Source organism: Oncorhynchus mykiss, chromosome 14, assembly GCF_057628025.1.
Source record: "Oncorhynchus mykiss isolate SJ-2025 chromosome 14, ASM5762802v1, whole genome shotgun sequence".
Taxonomy (NCBI): Eukaryota; Metazoa; Chordata; class Actinopteri; order Salmoniformes; family Salmonidae; genus Oncorhynchus; species Oncorhynchus mykiss.
Window position 1 is genome coordinate 18,476,695 of NC_143035.1, and position 24,937 is coordinate 18,501,631.

A 24,937-nucleotide genomic window follows, 5' to 3' on the forward strand; every position below is an offset into this window, starting at 1 on the left:
TGCCTTTGCTGTTCCTTCCTTAGGCCTACTCATCTTGTTGGCTGACGAAAAGTAAATGTGGACAGTTCTTCAAATATCTTCAATATGCACCTCGGAATTGGAAACAACGTGCACAGTTGCGTCCCCGATGTGTCTGTTCTTCACTTGTAGCCTGTGAGAAAGACCAGACGTGATGGAGAGATTTTGGAGAACAACTAAAATGACCTTAATAACTCTAAATGAAGCATATAGGAGTCCCTATTTCTTTGTTAACCACAAATCGTTTGTAGAAAATATCCTTTCTATTTTATTCCAAATGTAGATGTTCCAAAGGACTGCATCAGTGACTTTCATGCTATGTGTGAAAGTCAGGAGATGCTAAATGTGTTTTATGTTAATGAACGGTCAATTACCATGAGACCGACAGTTATTTGCTTGACAATCACCGGCTGATGAAATTTTGTGACCGCCACAGTCCTATATTTGATTGCATCGACTTATATCACACTTTAATTTAAATGTACTTTTTGTTCAGACTCAAGTCATGTCATGTACCACTGACTCCAAATCCAATTCCCTGCAAACATGAATACAAGTTCTGCAATATTGCAACCCAACTATTTTATATTTAACCAGGCAAGTCAATTAAGAACAAATGATTATTTACAGAGACGGCTTGGCAAGAGGCAAAAGGCCTCCTGTGGGTACAAAACTGACAGTACAGACAGAAGACTGGCAACAGCACAAACACAACAACAAACAAACTGTGTGTGTGTGTGTGTGTGTGTGTGTGTGTGTGTGTGTGTGTGTGTGTGTGTGTGTGTGTGTGTGTGTGTGTGTGTGTGTGTGTGTGTGTGTTTGCAGGCATGTGTGTGAGAAGGAAAACAACATGCTTCCTTACTTAAGGCAAAACAAACTAGTGACATTCAATGACAACTAGAAACACCTACGTCTCAACAATCTATTTGTCCTTTGAACTCCTCCAGGGAAACCAGGTCCTGGAGGTGTAGGCTGGCTTAGAGGGAATTCCAAGACCAGTGTTATGAATAATGAAAGGACCTTTTTCCATGCTCTGTTCAAATTTTCAGGACTGTTAGAATAAAACAAGAATGATCTAATGTGTTTTCATTTCGAGGTAGAAGAGAGGATTCCTGTCCTTTTGTCACAGACTGAAGACCCAAGTAGGAAGCATGTATCATTGAGGGTTTATCCCATTGATTTGGCCTGAACAGCCTTGCAATCTCAACCCACTTGTATGAATTTCCTCTCAGTGGTTATAGCTGTAGTGAAAAATGCATTTTTGTACTCAAAATAGATGTTGAGCCTTCCCTATAAACTGCTATTACCAACATCTCATGGCAACCATTTCAATTGAAATGACATAACACATATACATTCCCATGTATACTGAAAAAATATATAAAGATAACATGCAACAATTTCAAAGATCTTACTGAATTACAGTTCATATAAGGAATTGATTTAACTGAAATGAATTCATTAGGCCCTAATCTATGGATTTCACATGGCTGGGAATACAGATATGCATATGTTGGTCACACAGGGGCGAGGATCATAAAGCCAGTATCTGGTGTGACCACCATTTGCCTCATGTAGCACGACACATCTCCTTCGCATAGAGTTGATCAGGCTGTTGATTGTGGGCTATCGAATGTCTCACTCCTCTTCAATGGCTGTGCAAAGTTGCTGGATATTAGCTAGAACTGGAACATGCTGTCGTACACGTCAATCCAGAGCATCCCAAACATGCTCAGTAGCTGACATGTCTGGTTAGTATGCAGGTCATAGAAGAACTGGGACATTTTTAGCAACCAGAAATTGTGTACAGATCCTTGTGACATATTGCTGTGCATTATTATGCTGAAACATGAGGTGATGGTGGTGGATGAATGGCACAACAATTACATCACGGTATCTTTGTGCATTCAAATTGCCATCGATAAAATGCAGTTGTGTTTGTTGTCCATAGTTTATGGCTGCCCATTCAATAACCCCATCGCCACCAAGGTGTAAATTCTCTAAAACAATGTTGGAGGCGACATATAGAAGAGAAATTAACATTAAATTCTCTGGCAACAGCTCTGATGGACACACCCGCAATCAGCATGTCAATTGCACGCTCCCTCAAAACTTGAGACATCTGTGGCATTGTGTTGTGTGGAAAAATTGCACATTTTAGACTGGCCTTTTTATTGTCCCTACAAAAGGTGCACCTGTATAATGATCATGCTGCTCAAACAGCTTCTTGATATACCACACCTGTTAGGTGGATGGATTATCTTGGCAAAGGAGAAATGCTCATTAATGATGTCAACAAATGTGTGCACAAAATTTGAGACAAATAAGATGTTTGTGCATATGGAACATTTCTGGGATATTTTATTTCAGTAGCTTTCTTATTGGACCCCCTTGGGGTCCACATTAAATGAATTCATATTATTAAATCAAATCAAATGTATTTTATATAGCCCTTCTTACATCAGCTGATATATCAAAGTGCTGTACAGAAACCCAGCCTAAAACCCCAAACAGAAAGCAATGCAGGTGTAGAAGCATGGTGGCTAGGAAAAACTCCCTAGAAAGGCCAAAAGCTAGGAAGAAACCTAGAGAGGAACCAGGCTATGAGGGGTGGCCAGTCCTCTTCTGGCTGTACCAGGTGGAGATTATAACAGAACATGGCCAAGATGTTCAAATGTTCATAAATGACCAGCATGGTCAAATAATAATAATCACAGTAGCAACAGGTCAGCACATTGGGAGTAAATGTCAGGTGGCTTTTCATAGCCTATCATTGAGAGTATCTCTACCGCTCCTGCTGTCTCTAGAGAGTTGAAAACAGCAGGTCTGGGACAGGTAGCACGTCCTGTGAACAGGTCAGGGTTCCATAGCCGCAGGCAGAAGAGTTGAAACTGGAGTAGCAGCACAGCCAGGTAGTCATCATGCCAGGTAGTCCTGAGGCATGGTCATAGGGCTCAGGTCCTCCGAGAGAGAGAAAGAAAGAGAAAGAAAGAGATAATTAGAGAGAGCATACTTAAGTTCACACAGGACACCGGATAAGACAGGAGAAATACACCAGATATAACAGACTGACCCTAGCCCCCCTACATAAACAACTGCAGCATAAATACTGGAGGCTGAGACAGGAGAGGTCAGGAGACACTGTGGCCCCATCCGATGATATCCCCGGACAGGGCCAAACAGGCAGGATATAACCCCACCCACGTTGCCAAAGCACTGCCCCCACACCACTAGAGGGATATCTTCAACAACCAACTTACCATCCTGAGACAAGGCCGAGTAAAGACCACAAAGATCTTCGCCACGGCACAACCCAAGGGGGGGCGCCAAACCAGACAGAAAGACCACATCAGCGACTCAACCCACTCAAGTGGCGCACCCCTCCTAGGGACGGCATGGAAGAGCACCAGTAAGCCAGTGGCTCAGCCCCTGTAATAGGGTTAGAGGCAGAGAATCCCAGTGGAGAGAGGGGAACCGCTCAGGCAGAGACAGCAAGGGCGGTTCGTTGATCCAGAGCCTTTCCGTTCACCTTCACACTCATAGGCCAGACTACACTCAATCATATGACCTACTGAAGAGATGATTCTTCAGTAAAGCCTTAAAGGTTGAGACCAAATATACCATGTTTAGGTAGCCATATTCTCTTGGGTATTTTGTGGGTTCTTGTCTATGTGTAGTTGCCTGTTAGCACTCATGTGTATAGCTTCACGGTTCATTCGGTTGTTTGTTATTTTGTTAGTTTGTTTCAGTGTTCATTCGTTCAATAAATTAAGAATGTACGCTTACCACGCTGCGCCTTGGTTTCCTCCTTAAGATGGACGTGACACCGTAGCGTACATGTAGATCTGTACGGCAGGACCAAATCGGAAAGATAGGTAGGAGCAAACCCATGTTGTCACATTCTGACCTTTATTTCCTTTGTTGTGTATTTATTTAGTATGGTCAGGGCGTGAGTTGGGTGGGCAGTCTATGTTTGTTTTTCTATGATTTGGGTATTTCTATGTTTCGGCCTAGTATGGTTCTCAATCAGAGGCAGGTGTCATTAGTTGTCTCTGATTGAGAATCATACTTAGGTAGCCTGGGTGTCACTGTGTGTTTGTGGGTGATTGTTCCTGTCTCTGTGTTTTGCACCAGATAGGGCTGTTTTCGGTTTTCACGTTTCTGGTTTTTGTTAGTTTATTTAGTTTGTTCATGTGAAGTGATTTATTAAAACATGAGTCAAAATGACCACGCTGCGCTTTGGTCCGCCTCTACGTCAATGGAAGAAATCCCTTACACATGTAGTGCTTTCTAGGTTAGCAGTAAAACCTCTAAATCAGCCCTTGCCTTAACAGGAAGCCAGTGTAGGGAGGCTAGCACTGGAGTAATATGATACATTTTTTTGGTTCTAGTCAGGATTCTAGCAGCCGTATTTAGCACTAACTGAAATGTATTTAGTGCTTAATCCGGGTAACCGGAAAGTAGAGCATTGCCGTAGTCTAACCTAGAAGTAACAAAAGCATGGATTAATTTTTCTGCATCATTTTTGGACAGAAAGATTCTTGATATGTTAGTCAAAAGAGAGATCAGGGTCCAGAGTAACGCCGTGGTCCTTCAGTTTTATTTGAGACGACTGTACAACCATCAGGATGAATTGTCAGATTCAACAGAAGATTCAACAGAAGGTTATTACACACTCAGGTTTGAAAGGCCACACAAAGGTTTATTCATTGTTATTGTCTTGAAGTGATATGGTCATATGTATTTTTTTCAATGAACATTAGAGCAAAATGGTCATAAAATATGATAGAAATGAATAATGAAAGGAGTCCTCCACTGTCTGGAGCAATATGACTCCTTCAGTTGCTTTACCTTCAATAGGTCCCAAAATCTAATATTTTTCTCAAACTAACCATGTTCATTACTTTTGGGCATGGATATGAAGATGGATATTACTTCTCTGGATGTATCAAAGTGAAAGTATTTATAGGGACATAATTATGTCTTTAGTTGTTGCCAATCAGTGCACAATGCAAAATGTCACGGCATCGGAAATGAGTTTTCATTATTAATAGACGATAAGAGAATCACATTTATGAGGCCTTTCATCAGATGTCCATATAACAGTCTGTATGATATGGGGTGTGCTCATCTACAATTAGTGCTCTTCAAAAGTATTTGACAGAAAAACATAATCCTAGTCCATTTGCTCTCTCCACATCCATTTCATTCACATTTCATTGTTATTTAAAAGCATGTTCTTTAATATAGTTTTATCAATCTGCCTACACTGATAGACTTTCCCTTCTGCAAATTTTCTCCGGAATCTGTTGTCAGTGGTGATTTTAGTATGTAAATCTTGGTGTGGCAAATTCAACATATTTGTTTATGCATTCCAGCAAAGCAACTACACAACACACAAAACTAAACAATACATAATAGTTGCACTATAATGGGAACAAACGGTGCCCACACACTGTTAGGACCTACATAAAGCTGTCCCAACAGCAGAGCTTTCCTTCAGCACCATGGAGTGAACTTAAACAAATCCTTGTGGATTTGTGTAAGTCGATAAGAGCCGCATTCTCCTTCAATAATAACAAACGCCAAAATGAGTTTTGACTTTTGAACCATACACAAACATTATTACATTTATGTTAATTGAATTCATGATGTTTATTCTTATATCATTAACAATTAGCTCTAAGTATAAGCAAATGCAAGCAAAAGTGCTGCAACGAGGTAGGCCTATTCATTCAGCACTTTAAAAATGGACCCCGACAGAAATTCAAATAGATTCCTCCCGAGTGGTGCAGCGTTCTAAGTCACTACAGACCCGGGTTCGATCCCAGGCTGTGTCCCAGCCAGCCGCGACAGGACAGACATGAGGCATCACACATTTGGCCCACCCTCTTCCTGGTTAGGGGAGGGTTTGGCTGGCCTGGATGTCCTTGTTCCATTGCGCTCTAGCGACTCCCTGTGGCGGGCCGGGTGCATGCCCTCTGACTTCGGTAGCCAGTTGTACGGTGTTTCCTCCGACACATTGGTGCGGCTGGCTTCCAGGTTAAGCGAGCAGTGTGTCAAGAAGCAGTGCGGCTTGGCAGGGTCGTGTTTCGGAGGACGCATGGCTCTCAATGTTCGCCTCTCCTGAGTCCGTACGGGAGTTGCAGTGATGGGACAAGACTGTAACTACCAATTGAATATCACAAAACTGGGGAGAAAAAGTACATTTTTTTACAAAATAAATCAATTTAAAGAGATGTTAGTTCAGATAAATTCAGCAAGATGTTGAGGCCTCAACTTTACTCTTCCTTAAGTCACCACATAAATACACCACACAGATAGAGAGAGAGAGAGACTTGGCTAGCCTACCATTTAAATTATTTTACTAAGCGGTCTAAAAAGGAAGGAAAATACAATCATGAGAATCCACTTTTATATACAATACACTGACGCACAGACAGCGCATTGCGCAAACATAACAAACATCACAATATCAACTGGAATGACGTGTCTATTACTGAACTTTTTGTTGAAAACAAATATTTGAATGAGAAGAGATTGTCACTGGCAAACATGGTTACAGACCAAACAACATTACATAGTATCTCCTCCTCGTCAAGAAAAGCACATGCGCTAATTATAATACACAAAGTAAGCAAAACAATGAAATCCTTCCAACATTGCCTAAAGTTATGAATAAGATACTAATGAGATAGGCCGTTATAAGCAATAGGCCTATAACAATTGACATGTACAAACTATGGCATAAGGGAATGATGAGCGCATAAGATGCAATCCGTAATTTTGATGAAGACATTAATTAGCAAGCTAATGGACATAGTCAATATTACTATTTGTTCAGCACTTTTGAAATGTACAGCGACAGAATTCAAAACATGGTTTATCAATGCCTAATCTCCCGTGGGCAGATTATGTGTGTAGACCAAAGAATCTGCCGGCACTGAATGGGATGCTTGAGATATTGAGATGCATTAGTTCTGGTTTGTGGGTTTTTGTCACTGGTTATTTGAACGTATCAGGATTGGGCAAAGGCGGTGCTTAAACGGATTCACCTCGAGTTCTTTGCATCTGCCCACACAGATCAAAAGGGGGGGGGGGGGGGGTGCTTTAGCTGAGATCTTCCTTTTGGAGGGTGGAGACTTAGTTTTTGCAGGAACTCTCAATTTCTAACACATAGGAACACAGATTTTAATCATGCAGGTTAACTATTTACACACAATTTGTGGAAAACTTGGTAATTTGGGGAATGGTAACAATGCACAGTAAAAAAAAAAAAATTTTTTTGGGGGGGGGTACTTTTTACTTATTTTTCTCCCCATTATCCAATTGGTAGTTACAGAGTGTGCAAAGCTGTCATCAAGGTAAACGGTGGCTACTTTTTTAGTTCCTACATGATTCCATATGTGTTATTTCATAGTTTTGATGTCTTCACTATTCTACAATGTAGAAAAAAAGTACAAAATAAAGAAAAATCCTTGAATGAGTAGGTGTGTCCAAACTTTTGACTGGTACTGTACATCAGAAATTCATCCAAGAGAATACTGTAAATCTCCTTTAGTCATTTACATAAACCATGAGTATATAAAGTATTCATTATACAGTCATGGTAAAAGTATTTATTACACAGCCATGATACAAGTATTAATTACACAGCCATGATAAAAGTATTTATTACACAACCATGGTAAAAGTATTTATTACACAGCCATTATAAAAGTATTTATTACACAACCATGATAAAAGTATTTATTACACAGCCATTATAAAAGTATTCATTATACATCCATGATACGCATTAATTAATGATGAGCTACTTAGAATATTACTATACTTAATGATGTATTTGACATAGCATATTTTAGTGAATGGTTAAACAGCCATGGGTGAACAATGCCTTCGGGTTATATTTAGCTAATTCAATGAAATCACTCTATGGCTGGGGTAAGCCAGTAAAACATGAGGGGGTTGAACTGGCAAGTAGATGACAGGGCAGTATAGCATGAGGGGGTTGAACTGTCAAGGAGATGGCAGGGAAGTAAAACATGAGGGGATTGAACGGGCAATTAGATGGCCAGGGTTTCAGATCCAAGGTATGTGCTCTTAGTGTCTCCAGAGCCGCGGCACTGCAGCTGACCCTTCAACTGACCCTGTGCTCCTCCCACATGTTTGAGTTAGTTGTTTGAAACCCTGTTGTGTACTGTAAGGTCAAAGGTAGAACAACTATAATAACTTTACATGTTGACGAAAACTTACTGAACTATACTAATTTAGCATGTAAACAAAACGTACCGACTGAAGCAAGGTTTTGATATAGCAACTGCTTCACTCCAATTCGCCTGATGTCCCTAATATCCAATTCTAACATTCAGATGTCTTTATTTATTTAAGTTTGTGGTTCTGGAACTGAATAATACAGGCCAGATGGAAGTCTAGCGGTTTCGAATGGTCCATTTGTGCTGCCTCCCAGAGGCATTAAGACAGTGCTTTAAACAGATGAGGATTAGTCAGACATCTCCTCGCTAGAACATTCCTAAAATGTCCTTATTTAGTTTCGGAATAATGCAATTTAATTTTAACCACGACTGACATGCTATCAGATAACAAGCAATAAGCGTTTCCTGATTGAATAAACAGGTTTGTTTTCTTCCAAGACTGTGCATATAATCCTTTGATTATATTTAATGTTCTCTGAAATGTCTTTGTTACAGAGTTACAGGTTTTCAATCCATTAGTAACTTTATTGTTAGTAGGACAGAGGTCACTGATAAGAACATTTTAAAATTGCAAATTTCCCGTCTTTCAAAAATACTTTTGAAATGAGTGAGGAATATGAGATTTCACACTTCAGGTCAAATGCAAACCTCCTCTTCATTTTAGTCATTAGATATGCATTGCATTAGATGTCATTCTTCCTACAGATGTTTCTTTCTTTGAACATCAGAACATGATTCAAATGTGCCCTCAACAGTACATCAATATTAGACTGCTGATTTTCATTCTTCCCATAATTTAGTCATGACACATTATAAGTGTACTCTATGACACTGATCAAAAAAACAACAAGTAATGAAAAAGGAAATCAACACCACAGAACTTGAAGACATGATTTGAATACCCTTGGTATTTTAATATTCCCATTCCTTTATGCCTGATTATAATTCCCCTCAAATATATAGGATTCTTTTCTGATGATATCCACTTTACTGTATCCTATATCAAACATGGTCCCTTATCCATTTAAAAATGTCCTGCCTGGAACCTGGACTTCTTGTCTTTGGCAAATAATACCTAAACTACTCACATAATCACAGTCATCCTCTCTATTCCTGGAACCTCCGAGTCAGCCTCTGACATGAGGCCCCAATTCAACCGATTGCAGCTTCGCATTGTGTCCCTGTGGCCGTTTGTAACGGTGTTGAGATTGTGCCGTAATCTCATTCCACATCTTGAAATGTCTCCGCTAGTGCTATCAAATTGGTACCTTTTCGGTGGAGTAATGGGCAAATACGTTGTCTGGCAGGGGGTCACGCTCTGATTTTAGCCTTTGAAAGAACAGTGTGCCCAGACAGGGAAGGAAGCAAAACTGCAGAGCAAGCACAAGTCACGTGTCTCTAACGTACATAGGCAGTGATTAAGACTGGTCCCTGATGCTCTCCTATGTCTCTCGGATCTTATTTTTTTTATTAGTTCACTGTTGATACAATCCCAAAATGTTTTGTATGTCAGCAGTCAAAAACGTGAAAGTCTAATGTCTTGCCTATGCATTTTGAGACTGTAACAGTGGGTGGATTAATTAAGAAAATAACGAAAGATAGTTTGTGAGTGGATTTTCCCTTTAACGCTAGTTCTATAACAACAATGTTGTCCAAATTCCTTGTTGTAATTTATTTTCATTGCTATCTTTTTTTGGTCCAGTATGACTCGTGGATGTGCATCAGGCACAGGAGGCTGCTGAGGGGAGGACAACTCATAATAATGACTGGAACTGAGCGAATGGAATGTCATCAAACACATGGAAACCATGTGTTGGATGTATTTGATACAATTCCACAAATTCGGATCCAGCCATTACCACGAGCCAGTCCTCCCCAATTAAGGTGCCACCAACCTCCTCTGGCGTTAGACAATAACATATTCTTCCTCTGTCTTCTCTCTTCCTCCTCCAGTGCTGGGGGCTGTTCCAGAGCCGTGCCAGTGCAGAGACCTGGAGCTGGACTGTGACGGCGCCCAGTTTCACCATGTCCCAGCAGTGTCCATTAACGTCACCATGATGTGAGTTGACACACACACACACACACCTTTGAGGAGTTCATAAATAATATGCACATAATGACACTCACTCACACACACACACACACCTGATAGCCTTCTTCGTTGAGACATTTGCATCTGACTGGAAGTGTGCATACTTTCTTCTGTTTCTCCGGTGAATTGGAAGAGAAAAAGGATTTAAACAAAGTGTCTCGCTCAGTTAGCTAATGAGTGTCTTGATGGAAGTTTGTTTGTGGAGGTTGGTTTAAGTCCTAGGGCTGTTCTCTGCTGTACTGGAACAGTCTTTTTGACAGAGGAAAATGAGACTTGAATCTCTTTACTGAAGCCTGCTGAAGCTTACTGAAGGCTACTGGAATATCTCTACTGAAGCCTACTGAAGCCTACTGGAATAACTTTACTGAAGCCGTCTAAAGCCCACTGAAGCCTACTCGAATATCTTTACTGAAGCCGACTAAAGCCTACTGGAATCTCTTTCCTGAAGACTACTAAAGCCCACTGAAGCCTACTCGAATATCTTTACTGAAGCCTACTGAAGCCTACTGGAATCTCTTTACTGAAGCCTAATAAAGCCTACTGGAATCTCTTTACTGAAGCTGAATGAAGGCCACTGTAATCTCTTTACTGAAGCTGAATGAAGGCCACTGGAATCTCTTTACTGAAGCCTAATAAAGCCTATTGGAATATCTTTACTGAAGCCTACTAAAGCATACTGAAGCCTACCAAAACCTACTGGAATCTCTTTATTTAAGCCTACTGAAGCATAGTAAAGCCTACTGGAATATCTTTACTGAAACCTACTGAAGCCTATTGGAATCTCTTTACTGAAGCCTACTAAAGCCTACTGGAATCTCTTTGTTGAAGCCTACTAAAGCCTACTGGAATCTCTTTACTGAAGCCTACTAAAACCTACTGGAATGTGAGACAAACTGAAGGTAAGGATATGATTATTACAAAATGTATTTCTAACAAGATGATGTATAATATACATCATCATTTCAATTCATGCATTATGCAAAAGAATGACAACAATAACTATACATTATCACAAGGAGCTCGCCCTTTCTCAGTCTCACAATAGTATGTCTCCCTATCATATTGGCCCTACATTGTTTAGATAATGGCCCATTTGGGCCCCATGTTTCTCATCCTTCCATATTGGGGACATCCAGTTCCACTTGACTATTCATCAACAAAACAATGTGTTGTTTGTTTGCTTGATGGGTAAACCTCGAAGGCCCAATTTGCATGCAGAATAATTCAATTATGTCAATTGCTTATCATCGCCGCCTATTCCTTCTCCAATTGGCTCAGCTTTCATCAAGGTCCTGTAGACTACTGCAGCATCCTTCACATTGTTCATTTTCAATTAAAATGCTTTCTTCACTAATTCAAAGTGTATCTCCGTAAACTCGGGTAAACGTGGCCATAGTGCTAATCGAGGTGGAATGAGCTTAGATAACGATTCAACTACAAATGTCAACATTATGCATTATCTCTGTCACTCCATAAAGAAAGATGTTCCTCTTCTGTTTGGAATAATGATGTGTTTTATCACCAGTCCCATTTGAAACATAATTGGAAGATTGTTTGCATTTGGGACAACGTGTGATCACATAGAAACCTTAAACAGACACTGGACCCAGAACATAGTAATAAAAATGGATCAAAGGTTTTGGCCTTTTTTATTTGACACAGTATTGTTTGGTGGCACAATGTTATGTTTATGACATGTTTTATTTTACCTAGTCGACCTTATGAACTATTCACATCTCACAGGTCACTGCAAAGGAACCGACTCCGGATATTGAATGGTGACATATTCTATAAGTACCAGAGTCTTCAGAAATTGTAAGTTGTCATTACATTTATTTAAAAAAAAAATGTATTCAGGCAAGAGAAGTCACTTGGTTGAGTTGTAGACTGCTAGTGAAGCATTCAGTTGTTCAGAAATAATTGTGTTAGCACTTGAAAAACACACACTGATAGACCAACCTGTCAAGTCTACTGTGACAGACATAGACATAATTCTAAGCATTGTTTGTCCCCTTTTGATGCTTTTGAGGGCTAAAACAAGCTTACAAAGGATGTTTTTATCAATACTCACCTTTGGATGATGGTTGTGAGGAAAGTGGACTTTCACGATTGTTCACCACATCATTCAGTCTATCTTGTGGTGCCTGAAACATATTGGCATCATGGAAGTAGTAGAGCGAGGAGGAGACTGAACACATGCCTCATAGACTGCCAAGAACTATCTATCGAATAAAGTCAGCTTTGTAGTATTGTTTGGGTAATCTTTCATTCAAGTGTTGCTTGCAATTTTCTTTTTCTTATAAAAAAAATGTTATCAAACCAAATGTTATGAAAGTATGTGCCAATTGGTATTTTTATTTAGTTTTTCTAATCTACAGCGAGCCATTTTTATTTCGTTTTCATGTATAAAATAGCAGGACAGTTGATGCTATGGTTCAACTGTAAGTTCTATTGAAAAGCACTTCAATGGAGGAAATCTTCTGTCAGCTGCTTTCACAACCATGCCAAAATCCTCATCTCGCTTGACAGCTTGCCAAAAAGATTCCTCAGCACTGTAAACATTGCCTGTCTGTTCTATTTAGCAGTATTGCAAGCTAAATTGGAAAGGCTAAATACGACACCTGACAGAAAACACAATTTTGGGTGGGTTGATCAACCTGTGATCTAAACTTCGCCTGAAGTGCAGTTCATGTTAGAAATGTGAGGCTTCTGTACTTGTTGTAACTTGTTGTAACTTGTTGTAACTTGTTGTAACATGTTGTAACCTGCTGTAACTTGTTGTAACATGTTGTAACTTGTTGTAACATGCTGTAACTTGTTGTAACTTGTTGTAACATGTTATAACTTGTGGTAACATGCTGTAACTTGTTGTAACATTGTTGTTACTTGTTGTAACTCTTTGTAACGTGTTAGCCACTGTGGCAGTTGTTCTCCTCAACACACAAATTCTATGAATGTTTGTAACATACTTCTAACATACTACTTCAGATATCTACAACATAACAGAATCCGAGCTGTGAGCCCCAAAGCATTCAGAGGACTGTACAATCTAACAAGACTGTGAGTTCATTATATTCATCCATCCGTGCAATTGACAGTGTTATGTTGAACTTTGTTCTTGATCAAACAACTAAGTCCTTCATAATGAATGTTGTTGATTTATGTTTCTCTCATCAAAGTTTCTTATGTTTGAAATAAAGGGTAAATAATTCCTATGAATTGTTTCAGAGAACTGTGCGTATTTAAAATCAGTATTCTCTGCCTCAGATATTTAAGCTACAACAAGATATCCATCCTGATGCCTGGGGTGTTCCAAGATCTACACAAACTGGAGTGGTTGTAGGTTTTTCCTTACTGGCACATTCTGTATATCCTGTGTGCCAATATAGACATACTGCTAACATAAATGGAACAAATACATCACATTTTTAGACAGCCTTCAGCAAACAAGCTTGTATCGCTGCAGTTTCATCTGAACCAATGCTCAGCCAAATACTTCACTTAATAAAAGAGCTGAAAATAAACTTTACCCTCTGGTTGTAGGATCCTTGAAAACAACAGTATCCATCAGATATCCCCCACAACCTTTTCAGGCTTGCGCTCCTTGGTACTCCTGTGAGTTTCATTTCTACCTCTACCTTCTTGAGTTGGTCTTGTTTTGCTTTTACCCTATAAGAAGTTATTTCATATGCACTTAATTGAAGTGCCCCAGTATTTTTAAGGGCCTATTTGATATGCTTACGTATATTGGCGGAGTGTTGTTTTCTTTCATCGGCACAAAAATCAGACCGCTCTTGTGTTGTTGTATTGGTTCACAGGGTTTTGTTGAACAACGCTCTGACAATGCTGGATGACATCTGCCTGGAAATGCCAAGACTTAACTGGCTGTAAGTTTGGAAGTCGGCAAATCAAAGAGCTTTGTTATCGGCATGATATTCATTTTAAATATGTTTTTGTGCGCTTGTGTGTCTCCAGGGACATGGAGGGGAATCAAATCGAAAGTGTTGGAAACGTAACATTCTGGTCATGCAACATGATGACTGTGCTGTAAGAGTGTGACTTAATACATTTCAAACTTCAGAATAGATTCTGTTTTTTCCCCATATGTGTCCTTGGCTTTCTCAGTAGGCGATAACCCATTACAATTCCAAATATCAACAGCAATTTGTTTCCACAAGGGGTTCTAAATATTAGACCCAAAAGCAACACTCTTGTTTAATTGCTTTTAGAACCAACAGAGAAGATGAGGGGAATAAAGTAAGAAAATTGCTTTCTCTGTTTTATAATTCTTGTTTTGACCGTCTTTCTTCAACTCTTTCTAGCGTCCTACAGAGTAACAGAATCAGTCACATACATGAACAGGCTTTTTCATTTCTGCAAAAACTTGGGGAATTGTAAGTTATTACGTTTTGTTTGCCTCAGACATGAAATTGCATGACATCTTCCTTTATCATCCCCAGACACGCAGTGGTACTGCACATCTTCATCTATTCCACTGACTTTTTGAAGAATTTAGATACTACCATATTATTAGTTAAGACTGTACTATAAATATACAGTGCAGCACAGGGCTGAAATTTATTGCAACCCAAAATGTGCCCGAATAGGAAAACAACATGTTCCCAAGCCAAGAAGATGTTCATTATGATTTATATTTTATGCGTTCTGTTTAATCCTAGTATTTATACTAACCTGCTTTTCCACTGGTATCCGGATTTGCAGAACAGTGGGGAGTCTTGGAGTGTCTCCAATATACGCATACACATAACCATGTTAGTCATGGTGAACACAAATATGTGGTGCATCTAGCTTAACACAATGCTTATCAAGTAGACTAATGGATTCCAGGAATTGATCATTAACATGAATGGGAACACAGCATGCATGTGTGATTAGGTGATCATGTAAGCCATGTAAACCTTATATAAGTTTCATATGTTGTTTCCAATAAATAGCTTTGTCTCCACAGAGATCTGTCCAGCAACAGACTCCTGGCTATCCCTCCCAATCTCTTTGTTCATCTGGGAGATTTACTACAGCTGTGAGTCAGATCCACACTCGAATCTATATATGTTAAATGTTTTTCTTGCACTAACATTGAAAGACATACACATACAGCTATGGTGCTATAGTTATTGTTGGATATTGTGTCTAATGATTGATGCTCTTACAGAAACATCTCGTATAACCCTATCGCGGATCTGCAAATTGACCACTTTGATAACTTGCATAAATTGAAATCATTGTAAGTAGCCTGTATGTTTTTCACTGCTCACTTTGTGAATGAATGTCACACTTGAGAGGGGATCCATTAGTAGTAATATCAGGTGTAGAAAAAATATATAGTTCTTGTAAATATGCAAGAGGCCATTTAAATGAAATCTACACAATATATTTTTTTAAATAACGTTTTTCCAACCACAAGAACATGTGTACAGTTAGTTAATCTCCCCTCTACATCCCTTTTTGTGGCTCTTTCAGACTAACTAAAAATCCATCCATCTATTTAACTCATTTCAATTACATACACTATATAATCATATCCCCTGATGATGCACTTTTTCAATTTGCACCCTATCATACAAGAGAATTATGTGGCACTTAACATGTAATTTGTGTATTATGTGTTCAATGTATTATCGTATTGGAACAGAGTGCACTTACTGGCCCACACATCAGGAATTCCCTCATTCACACGTATCAAGAAAGAAAACAAATAGCATTGTAGGTAATATATCAAAGCTTATCATCAAAAGCACTTTGTGAAAGACCAACAATTTTGTGGAAAGAGCGTTGCAAAGAGGGCCTCTGAAATTCAAATATTTGGTTTTGTTTGCTTTTCTATGTAAGCTCCTAAGGGGAACAACATTTGTTTGTGTTTTTTTAGGAGCATAGAGGGAATTGAGATAGGGAACATACAGCGAAGGATGTTTGAACCACTCAAACACTTGACCCATATGTGAGTAATTCGTTCATTTTGTTTCATCGTAAAGATTTGGGATGTGTATTTGAAGATCAATCCCAAATTAAACTTTGGACACTTTTTTATGACTGATTAGTGATGAATGTTGTGGTAAGTTGTTTAAAAAGCATTACTTCTGGAATAAAATACAACATGTATACAAAACAAATCAAACGTTTGGACACCTACTCATTCAAGGGTTTTTCTTCATTTTTACTATTTTCTACATTGTAGAATAATAGTGAAGACATCAAAACTATGAAATAATATGGAAGCATGTAGTAACCAAAAAAAGTGTTAAACAAATCTACATCTATTTTAGATTTTAGATTCTTCAAAGTAGCCACCCTTAGCCTTGATGACAGCTTGCACACTCTTAGCATTCTCTCAACCAACTTCATGAGGTAGGCACCTGGAATGCATTTCAATTAACAGGTGTGCTTTGTTAAAAGTTCATTTAAAGGAATTTCTTTCCTTCTTAATGCGTTTGAGCCAATCAGTTGTGTTGTGACAAGGTAGGGGTGGTATACAGAAGATAGCTCTATTTGGTAAAAGTCCATATTATGGCAAGAACAGCTCAAATAAGCAAAGAGAAACGACAGTCCATCATTACTTTAAGACATGAAGGTCAGTCAATCTGGAAAATGTCAAGAACTTTAAATGTTTCTTCAAATGCAGTCGCAAAAACCATCAAGCGCTATGATGAAACTGGCTCTCGTGAGGACCGCCACGGGAAAGGAAGACCCAGAGTTACCTCTGCTGCAGAAGATAAGTTAATTAGAGTTACCAGTCTCAGATTACAACCCAAATAAATGCTTCACAGAGTCCAATTAAAAGACACATCTCAACATTAACTGTTCAGAGGAGACTGTGTGAATCAGGCCTTTATGGTTGAATTGCTGAAAATAAACCACGACTAAAGGACATCAATAAGAAGAAGACTTGACTGGGCCAAGAAACATGAGCAATGGACATTAGACTGGTGGAAATCTGTCCTTTGGTCTGATGAGTCCAAATTTGCATTTTTTTTGGTTCCAACCGGTGTTTCTTTGTGAGATGCAGAGTAGGTGAACGGATGATCTCCACATGTGTGGTTCCCACCGTGAAGAATGGAGGAGCAGGTGTGATGTTTTGGGAGTGCTTTGCTGGTGACACTGTCAGTGACTTATTTACAATTCAAGGCACACTTAACTAGCATGGCTACCACAGCATTCTGGAGCGATCTGGTTTGCACTTAGTGGGACTGTCATTTATTTTTCAACAGCACAATGACCCAACCCACCTCGTGGCTGTGTAAGGGCTATTTGACCAGGAAGGAGAGTGATAGTGTTGCATCAGATGACCTGGGCGCCATAATCACCTAACCTCAACCCAATTGAGATGGTCTGGGATGAGTTGGACATCAGAGTGAAGGAAAAACAGCAAACAAGTGCTCAGTATATGTGGGAACTCCTGCAAGACTGTTAGAAAAGCATTCCAGGTGAAGCTGGTTGGGAGAATGCCAAGAGTGTGCAAAGTTGTCATCAAGGCAAAGGGTGGCTACTTTGAAGAATCTCAAATATTACATATATTTGGATTTGTTTAACACATTTTTGGTTGTTACATGATTCCATATGTGTTATTTAATAGTTTGGATGTTTTCACTATTATTCTACAATGTAGAAATTAAAGAAAGAAAACCCCTTGAATGAGTAGGTGTATCCAAACTTTTGACTGGTACTGTACTTTCCCATATGTACTTTCTATTGCAAACATTTCTTAGTCAATCTGGCCCCTTATCTGAAGCTTGAATGTCCACTCCCAACTGTATGATCCCAACTGTGCATTACATCACATACAGTGCTTTCAGAAAGTATTCACACCCATTGACTTTCAGGATTGTGTTTATACAGCCTGAATTTTTTGTTTTTATTTTTTTTATGTAATGAAAGCTGAAATGTATTCAACCCCTTAGTTACTGTATGTCAAGCCTAAATAAGTTCAGAAGTAAGACTACAAATATTTCCAAAGCATGCATCCTGTTTGCATCAAGGCACTAAAGTAATACTGCAAATAATGTGGCAAACAGTGGATGCAGAGGGAAAAATTTACCAAGAACAATTTTTTAAAACATATCAAATAATAATGATGTATATTTTGTCTCTCTGTGTTTCATAATTTTCTTTCATTTCACAAGAGGCTGATTGTATCTCACCGGAGAAAGCATCCGAGTGAGTGAAACAGCACCCCTCCGTCTCTGTATGTGTAGGCCATCTATCTGATGCTGTCTGGTCAAAAACAGTATGACATTGTTGCCGCCCATAGCATTGAATGCAAGGGAAGCCAACGAGCATTTGGCCTCCCTTGATAAAAAAGTATAAAATAATAGCCAATCAGCTAAACTGAATGAGCTCAACTGTGGGGTGTGATTACTTTCTGAAGGCACTGTATATACTTGTGAGTAAGGTCATCCCAAAACACAAAATACAGGTCCATTCTGAGATTCACTGAAAACCAAATACTCCTGCCATATGCAGCACAACTTTGTGTCACATACCTTTTTGGCCAACTTCTGTGCAACCTTTGGATGGGCACTATCACTCTGTCAAATGAGAACTTACCTGCAATGCAGGAAATGTAAAACTTGTGGTGCATTTCGGGTTTAAAAAGGCTTCTGAAGTTTATAATTTCCACTTTGACATTTCAGTCTTGATTTTCCGTTATGGAAAATGTATCAACCCCTTCAAAAATGTCCAATAATCCACATAATAATTCACATTTCCTGTTGCTGCAGGATAATTTTTCTGCTGTAGCAAACTGTCTCAAATTAAGATTCTACATGTGTGGTTGTCAGTAATGTGGCAGAAATGCCACCTAGCATATTAAAGCTCAAAGTAGAGATAACTCCCATGTTGCTTATACCTGTCAATTTATTAAAGATCATGAACTGCCTAGAGGCTAGGGGTTGAGGCTAAATACTAGGGGCTAGAGAGTGGCCTAGAGGCTATAGGCTAGGGTAAGAGACTAGGGGCTAGAGGCTAGGGTGTAGAGCTCAGGGGCTAGGGATTGTTTTTGGACAGTCTCCCTCTTTCATCCTGTTCATTGATTTCTCTCCTGTTGTGTTTAGTTACTTTAAGAAGTTCCAGTACTGTGGGTACGCCCCTCATGTGCGCAGCTGCAAGCCCAACACGGACGGTATCTCCTCCTTCGAGGACCTCCTGGCCAACATTGTCCTGAGGGTCTTCGTCTGGGTGGTGTCGGCCACCACGTGCTTCGGCAACATCTTTGTCATCTGCATGCGCTCCTACATCCGATCGGAGAATAAGCTCCATGCCATGTGTATAATCTCCTTGTGTTGTAAGAAACAGCTTTCATATCTTTCAACTCAGGCCTCCATTCAATTGATTTCAGATAAAGGAAAACCTTACTACAGCTTCATTCAGAATGTTTACTCTGCATCGTAAGGGAAGGTGAGGTTTCAGCTTCATTCAGAATGTTTACTCTGTATCATAAGGGAAGGTGAGGTTTCAGCTTCATTCAGAATGTTTACTCTGTATCATAAGGGAAGGTGAGGTTTCAGCTTCATTCAGAATGTTTACTCTGTATCATAAGGGAAGGTGAGGTTTCAGCTTCATTCAGAATGTTTACTCTGTATCGTAAGGGAAGGTTTGAGCTTCATTCAGAATGTTTACTCTGTATCATAAGGGAAGGTGAGGTTTCAGCTTCATTCAGAATGTTTACTCTGTATCGTAAGGGAAGGTTTGAGCTTCATTCAGAATGTTTACTCTGTATCATAAGGGAAGGTGAGGTTTCAATTTAATTTAGAATGTTTACTCTGTATCCTAAGGGAAGGTGAGGTTTCGCTCCAATATCCAAGGACAATGTCCAAGAGAGGGATAACTTACGGGGTGTCGATTAAAATGTGAACATCACAGATACAGAGTGAACATTCTTAGTGAACCCTCAGTGCAGGTTTCCTTGATCCGCAAACGATTGAATTGGGGTCTTTAGCTTTAATATGCAGGTTTATTTATTTATTGAACTGTTGACAATCAGTGACCACCACTGAACCATTAGTACATAGTATGTTAATGTTGTACTACCCTAGGAGTCAGAGGGAGTCAACATTACATAGCTACATTTCATGTCTTTATGCCTTTGCTACAAGTCAGGCCCACATTTTTGCTCAATTAAACTAGATTTGTCACAGATACCGTGATGCAGGGAATGAGAGACATATTCATGTCTTAGTCCCTTGGAAGTCAGTGGGATAGCTAGATTACCTGACTTGCCCCTGTCTCTGTGCCCTGCACTGTAAGACACACCTTTCTGTTCAATTTAACTAGATAGACAGTATATGTTTAGGACTTATCCCTGTGAAGATCAGAATGGGTTTAGAAATCCGCCATGCTTCACACTGTAATGTGTCAGATGAAAAATGCTTTTTGACATGCACATTTGCTACCTTTTCATATCAAAGGATGTGCAATTACATGGTCTAGCGCTATGTTATACAATGAGTCACTAAATGTTGTAATAGACAGAGCCTAGTGTCATTTACTGAGGGGAAGTGTGAGCAGTAAATATGTTGTCTGTTTTGGCATCACCGTGGCCAAAGTCAAACACCAGCCAGATAAATTCATCTTGGACCAAAATGATTATTTTATTTTATTATATACTATATTATATATATTATGTATTATATATTATTATATAAAGTCTGAAATTTTAGTTTGATTTTGTTGCACAAATATTTCATCTCTATGTTAATGGATGGCTTACTGAAAAAGGGGACATCTCAGCAGAGTCAAATAGACTTCAAAGTTTGTGTACGATGAAGTTAATATATTACCAGAAAAGTTTGTCATTGCTGATTATAACATATCAGTTTGTACATGACACTGCTATTAATCCTGAACAGATTCACTCTGAAATCAATTTGTCCATGAAATTCATACCTCAGAAGTGTCTTGAAGTTGAGCTGTGCCTATATTCCACTTGTAGATGCTCTGAAGGCATACTACCGTGACTAAAAGCTGGGCCCATTAAATTACGGAAGTTTGCATTGATGTAACTCTACAGTAACTCTTTTCTGCACTTTATGACTCCCAAATGACAGTAAAATCGATTGACTATGGAGTGAGATGTCCCTTTAATCAAGGAGATAGATTGAATGGTAGTGCACAGGTAACTGAACTACGACGTTAGAGATCTGTTTCACTGTAAAAAGTCCAGCAGTATCAATCCATACACTGAGTTGAATTGGATCATAGTAATTACTGTTGCAACCCACTTCCACCACCCAGGTGCCGATGGCCTGATGGGTGTCTACCTTTTCATGATCGGCGCCTATGACCTCAAGTTCCGCGGTGAGTACAACCGCCATGCCCAGGCCTGGATGGACAGCGTCCAGTGTCAGGTGATCGGCTCCCTCGCCATGCTCTCTACTGAGGTCTCCGTCCTGCTGCTCACCTACCTCACCCTGGAGAAGTACATCTGTATCGTCTACCCCTTCCGGTATCTAACCCCGGGCCGCCGGCGCACCGTCTCCATTCTCCTCAGCATCTGGTTTATTGGCTTTGTCATCGCCTTCCTCCCCCTGGTCTTCAAAGGATTGTTCCGGAACTTCTATGGTACCAACGGCGTGTGTTTTCCGTTACACTCGGAGCAGCCCGAGACGACAGGGGCGCAAGTGTACTCCATCGTCATTTTCCTGGGTGGGTGTCTTATCTAACTTAATGTCACTGTCAAGGTCAAAATGTAAATGTCATTCTGAAATGAGTATTTTCTATTTCCAATTTCAGTTTGAAATTAGAATTGTTCCAATGTCACTCTGACATGAGCATTGTTCCAATGTCACTGACAGGAAGATGGCCTATTTCTATATATTTCCAAGTGCTGCTTATTAATTGTAGCTTCCATTTTAAAACCATGAGGCTCACTTATTAGCCCAGAGCTTAAAGAGGCATGCTAGTAGCCAGAGGGTTGCTACCTGGTTCAAATCCCAAGTCTGGTAAATTAACTGGCAACAAGAATATTGCTGTTGTAAGAATCCCAACTACCATGTTTACATCCATTGTTCCCTTGAGCGAATTGCTCTAGGGTTGCTACACTGTGGGTGGTACTGTTGCGCTTTCAGCCTCTCAATGAGGGGTACATACTCTCATGGGGTTGAGAACAGAATACATATTTCCATAATCACTGAAGGTTTCTATATATGTGCTTTTCTATAATGTATCTCGTTATCTGTTACAAAGGCAGTACCACATTGGGCCCATAAAACAAATTGATTTTGGCTCATGAAAGTTGTCACACAGGCCTTTGTCCCATGTGTGTCGAACTGTAATAATTGTTTTATTTATTTATTTTTTAAATGTAGGGGGTAGATCAGCTTTAATATGTCAGATAAATTGTAGCATCCACCAATGTAATTGTCTGCATCACTACCAATCCCCCATATATATGTTTTGCAAATATAAACATTCCTGAAACGGCTCTCGTCGAAAGGAGTGGACCAAAGCGCAGCGTGGAAATTATTAATTATTTTTCTTTTTTTTAAACCTCAAACAAAAATAACAAAAGTGAAAACAAAAGCTCACAGTTCTGTCAGGCACAGACAGAAAACAAGATCCCACAAAACCCAAAAGGAAAATGACAACTTATATATGATCCCCAATCAGAGTCAACGATAGACAGCTGCCTCTGATTGGGAACCACACTCGGCCAAAAACAAAGAAATAGAAAACATAGACTTTCCCACCCGAGTCACACCCTGACCTAACCAAGCATAGAGAATAATAAGGATCTCTAAGGTCAGGGGGTGACAATTCTGAGTCAAAAGTTTGGACACACCTACTCATTCAAGGGTTTTTCTTTATTTTTACTATTTTGAATTACTATCAGGGCAAAGGGTGGACACTTTGAAGAATATCAGATAAAAAAATATTTTGATTTGTTTAACACTTTTTTGGTTACTACGTGATTCCATATGTGTTATTTCGTCATTTTGATGTCTTTGCTAAAATTCTACAATGTAGAAAATAGTACAAATATAGAATAATTCATGAATGAGTAGGTGTGTCCAAACTTTTGACTTTTGACTGGTACTGGACACAAATATTAATTTCCACAAAGTTTGCTGTTTCAGTGTCTTTAGATATTTTTGTCAGATGTAACTATGTAATACTGAAGTATAATTAAAAGTTTTTCATAAGTGTCAAAGGCTTTTTATTGACAATTACATGAAGTTGATGCAAAGAGTCAATATTTGCAGGGTTGACCCTTCTTTTTCAAGACCTCCACAATCCGCCCTGGCATGCTGTCAATCAACATCCTGACTGATGGCAGCCCATTCTTGCATAATAAATGCTTGGAGTTTGTCAGAATTTGTGGGTTTTTGTTTGTCCGCCCGCCTCTTGAGGATTGACCACGAGTTCTCAATGGGATTAAGGTCTGGGGAGTTTCCTGACCATGGACACAAAATATTGATGTTTTGTTCCCCGAGCCACTTAGTTATCATGTTTGCCTTATGGCAAGGTGCTCCATCATGCTGGAAAAGGCATTGTTCATCACCAAACTGTTCCTGGATGATTGGGAGAAGTTGCTCTCGGAGGATGTGTTGGTACCATTCTTTATTCATGGCTGTGTTCTTAGGCACAATTGTGAGTGAGCCCACTCCCTTGGCTGAGAAGCAACCCCACACATGAAGGGTCTCAGGATGCTTTACTGTTGGCATGACACAAGACTGATGGTAGCGCTCACCTTGTCTTCTCCGGACAAGCTTTTTTCCGGATGCCCCAAACAATCGGAAAGGGGATTCATCAGAGAAAATGACTTTACCCCAGTCCTCAGCAGTCCAATCCCTGTACCTTTAGCAGAATATCAGACTGTCCCTGATTTTTTTCCAGAAGATAAGTGGCTTCTTTGCTGCCCTTCGTGACACCAGGCCATCCTCCAAAAGTATTCTCCTCACTGTGCGTGCAGATGCAATCTTACTGGCAGCAATATCCTTGCCTGTGAAGCCCTTTTGTGTAAAGCAATGATGACGACACGTGTTTCCTTGCAGGTAACCATGTTTGATAGAATAACAATGATTCCAAGCACCACCCTCCTTTTGAAGCTTCCAGTCTGTTATTCGAACTCAATCAGCATGACAGAGTGATTGATCTCCAGCCTTGTCCTCGTCAACACTCACACCTGTGTTAAAGAGAGAATCACTGACATGATGTCAGCTGGTACTTTTCTGGCAGGGCTGAAATGCAGTGGAAATGTTTTGGGGGCGATTCAGTTAATTTGCATGGCAAAGAGGGACTTTGCAATTAATTGCAGTTAATCTGATCACTCTTCATAGTATTCTGGAGTATATTCAAATTGCCATCATACAAACTGAGGCAGCAGACTTTGTGAAAATTATTATTTGTGTCATTCTCAAAACTTTTGGCCATGACTGTACATACACATATATACACATACGTACGTACGTACGTACGTACATACATACATACATACAGGTTTTTCAACCATTTCCACACATTTCTTGTTAGCAAACTATGGTTTTGGCAAGTCGTTTAGAACATCTACTTTGCGCATGACACAAATACATTTTCCAACAACTATTTAACGACAGATTATTTAACTTATAACTCACTGTATCACAATTCCAGTGGATCA

General features: G+C 39.6%; 1 protein-coding gene across 1 annotated transcript in view; it reads left to right on the top strand.

The window, feature by feature from the left end:
- Positions 1-24,937, top strand: part of LOC110488935 (relaxin family peptide receptor 1) — a 94,489-nt gene that overhangs the window by 58,732 nt on the left and 10,820 nt on the right. Inside the window, exons 4-16 of the mRNA XM_021561419.3 lie at positions 10,188-10,293; positions 12,070-12,141; positions 13,315-13,386; positions 13,594-13,665; positions 13,870-13,941; positions 14,145-14,213; positions 14,302-14,373; positions 14,649-14,720; positions 15,296-15,367; positions 15,500-15,571; positions 16,214-16,285; positions 19,395-19,624; positions 21,574-21,984. Coding sequence (XP_021417094.1) covers positions 10,188-10,293; positions 12,070-12,141; positions 13,315-13,386; positions 13,594-13,665; positions 13,870-13,941; positions 14,145-14,213; positions 14,302-14,373; positions 14,649-14,720; positions 15,296-15,367; positions 15,500-15,571; positions 16,214-16,285; positions 19,395-19,624; positions 21,574-21,984 — 1,464 coding nt within the window. The remainder of the gene's footprint in view (positions 1-10,187; positions 10,294-12,069; positions 12,142-13,314; positions 13,387-13,593; positions 13,666-13,869; positions 13,942-14,144; positions 14,214-14,301; positions 14,374-14,648; positions 14,721-15,295; positions 15,368-15,499; positions 15,572-16,213; positions 16,286-19,394; positions 19,625-21,573; positions 21,985-24,937) is intronic.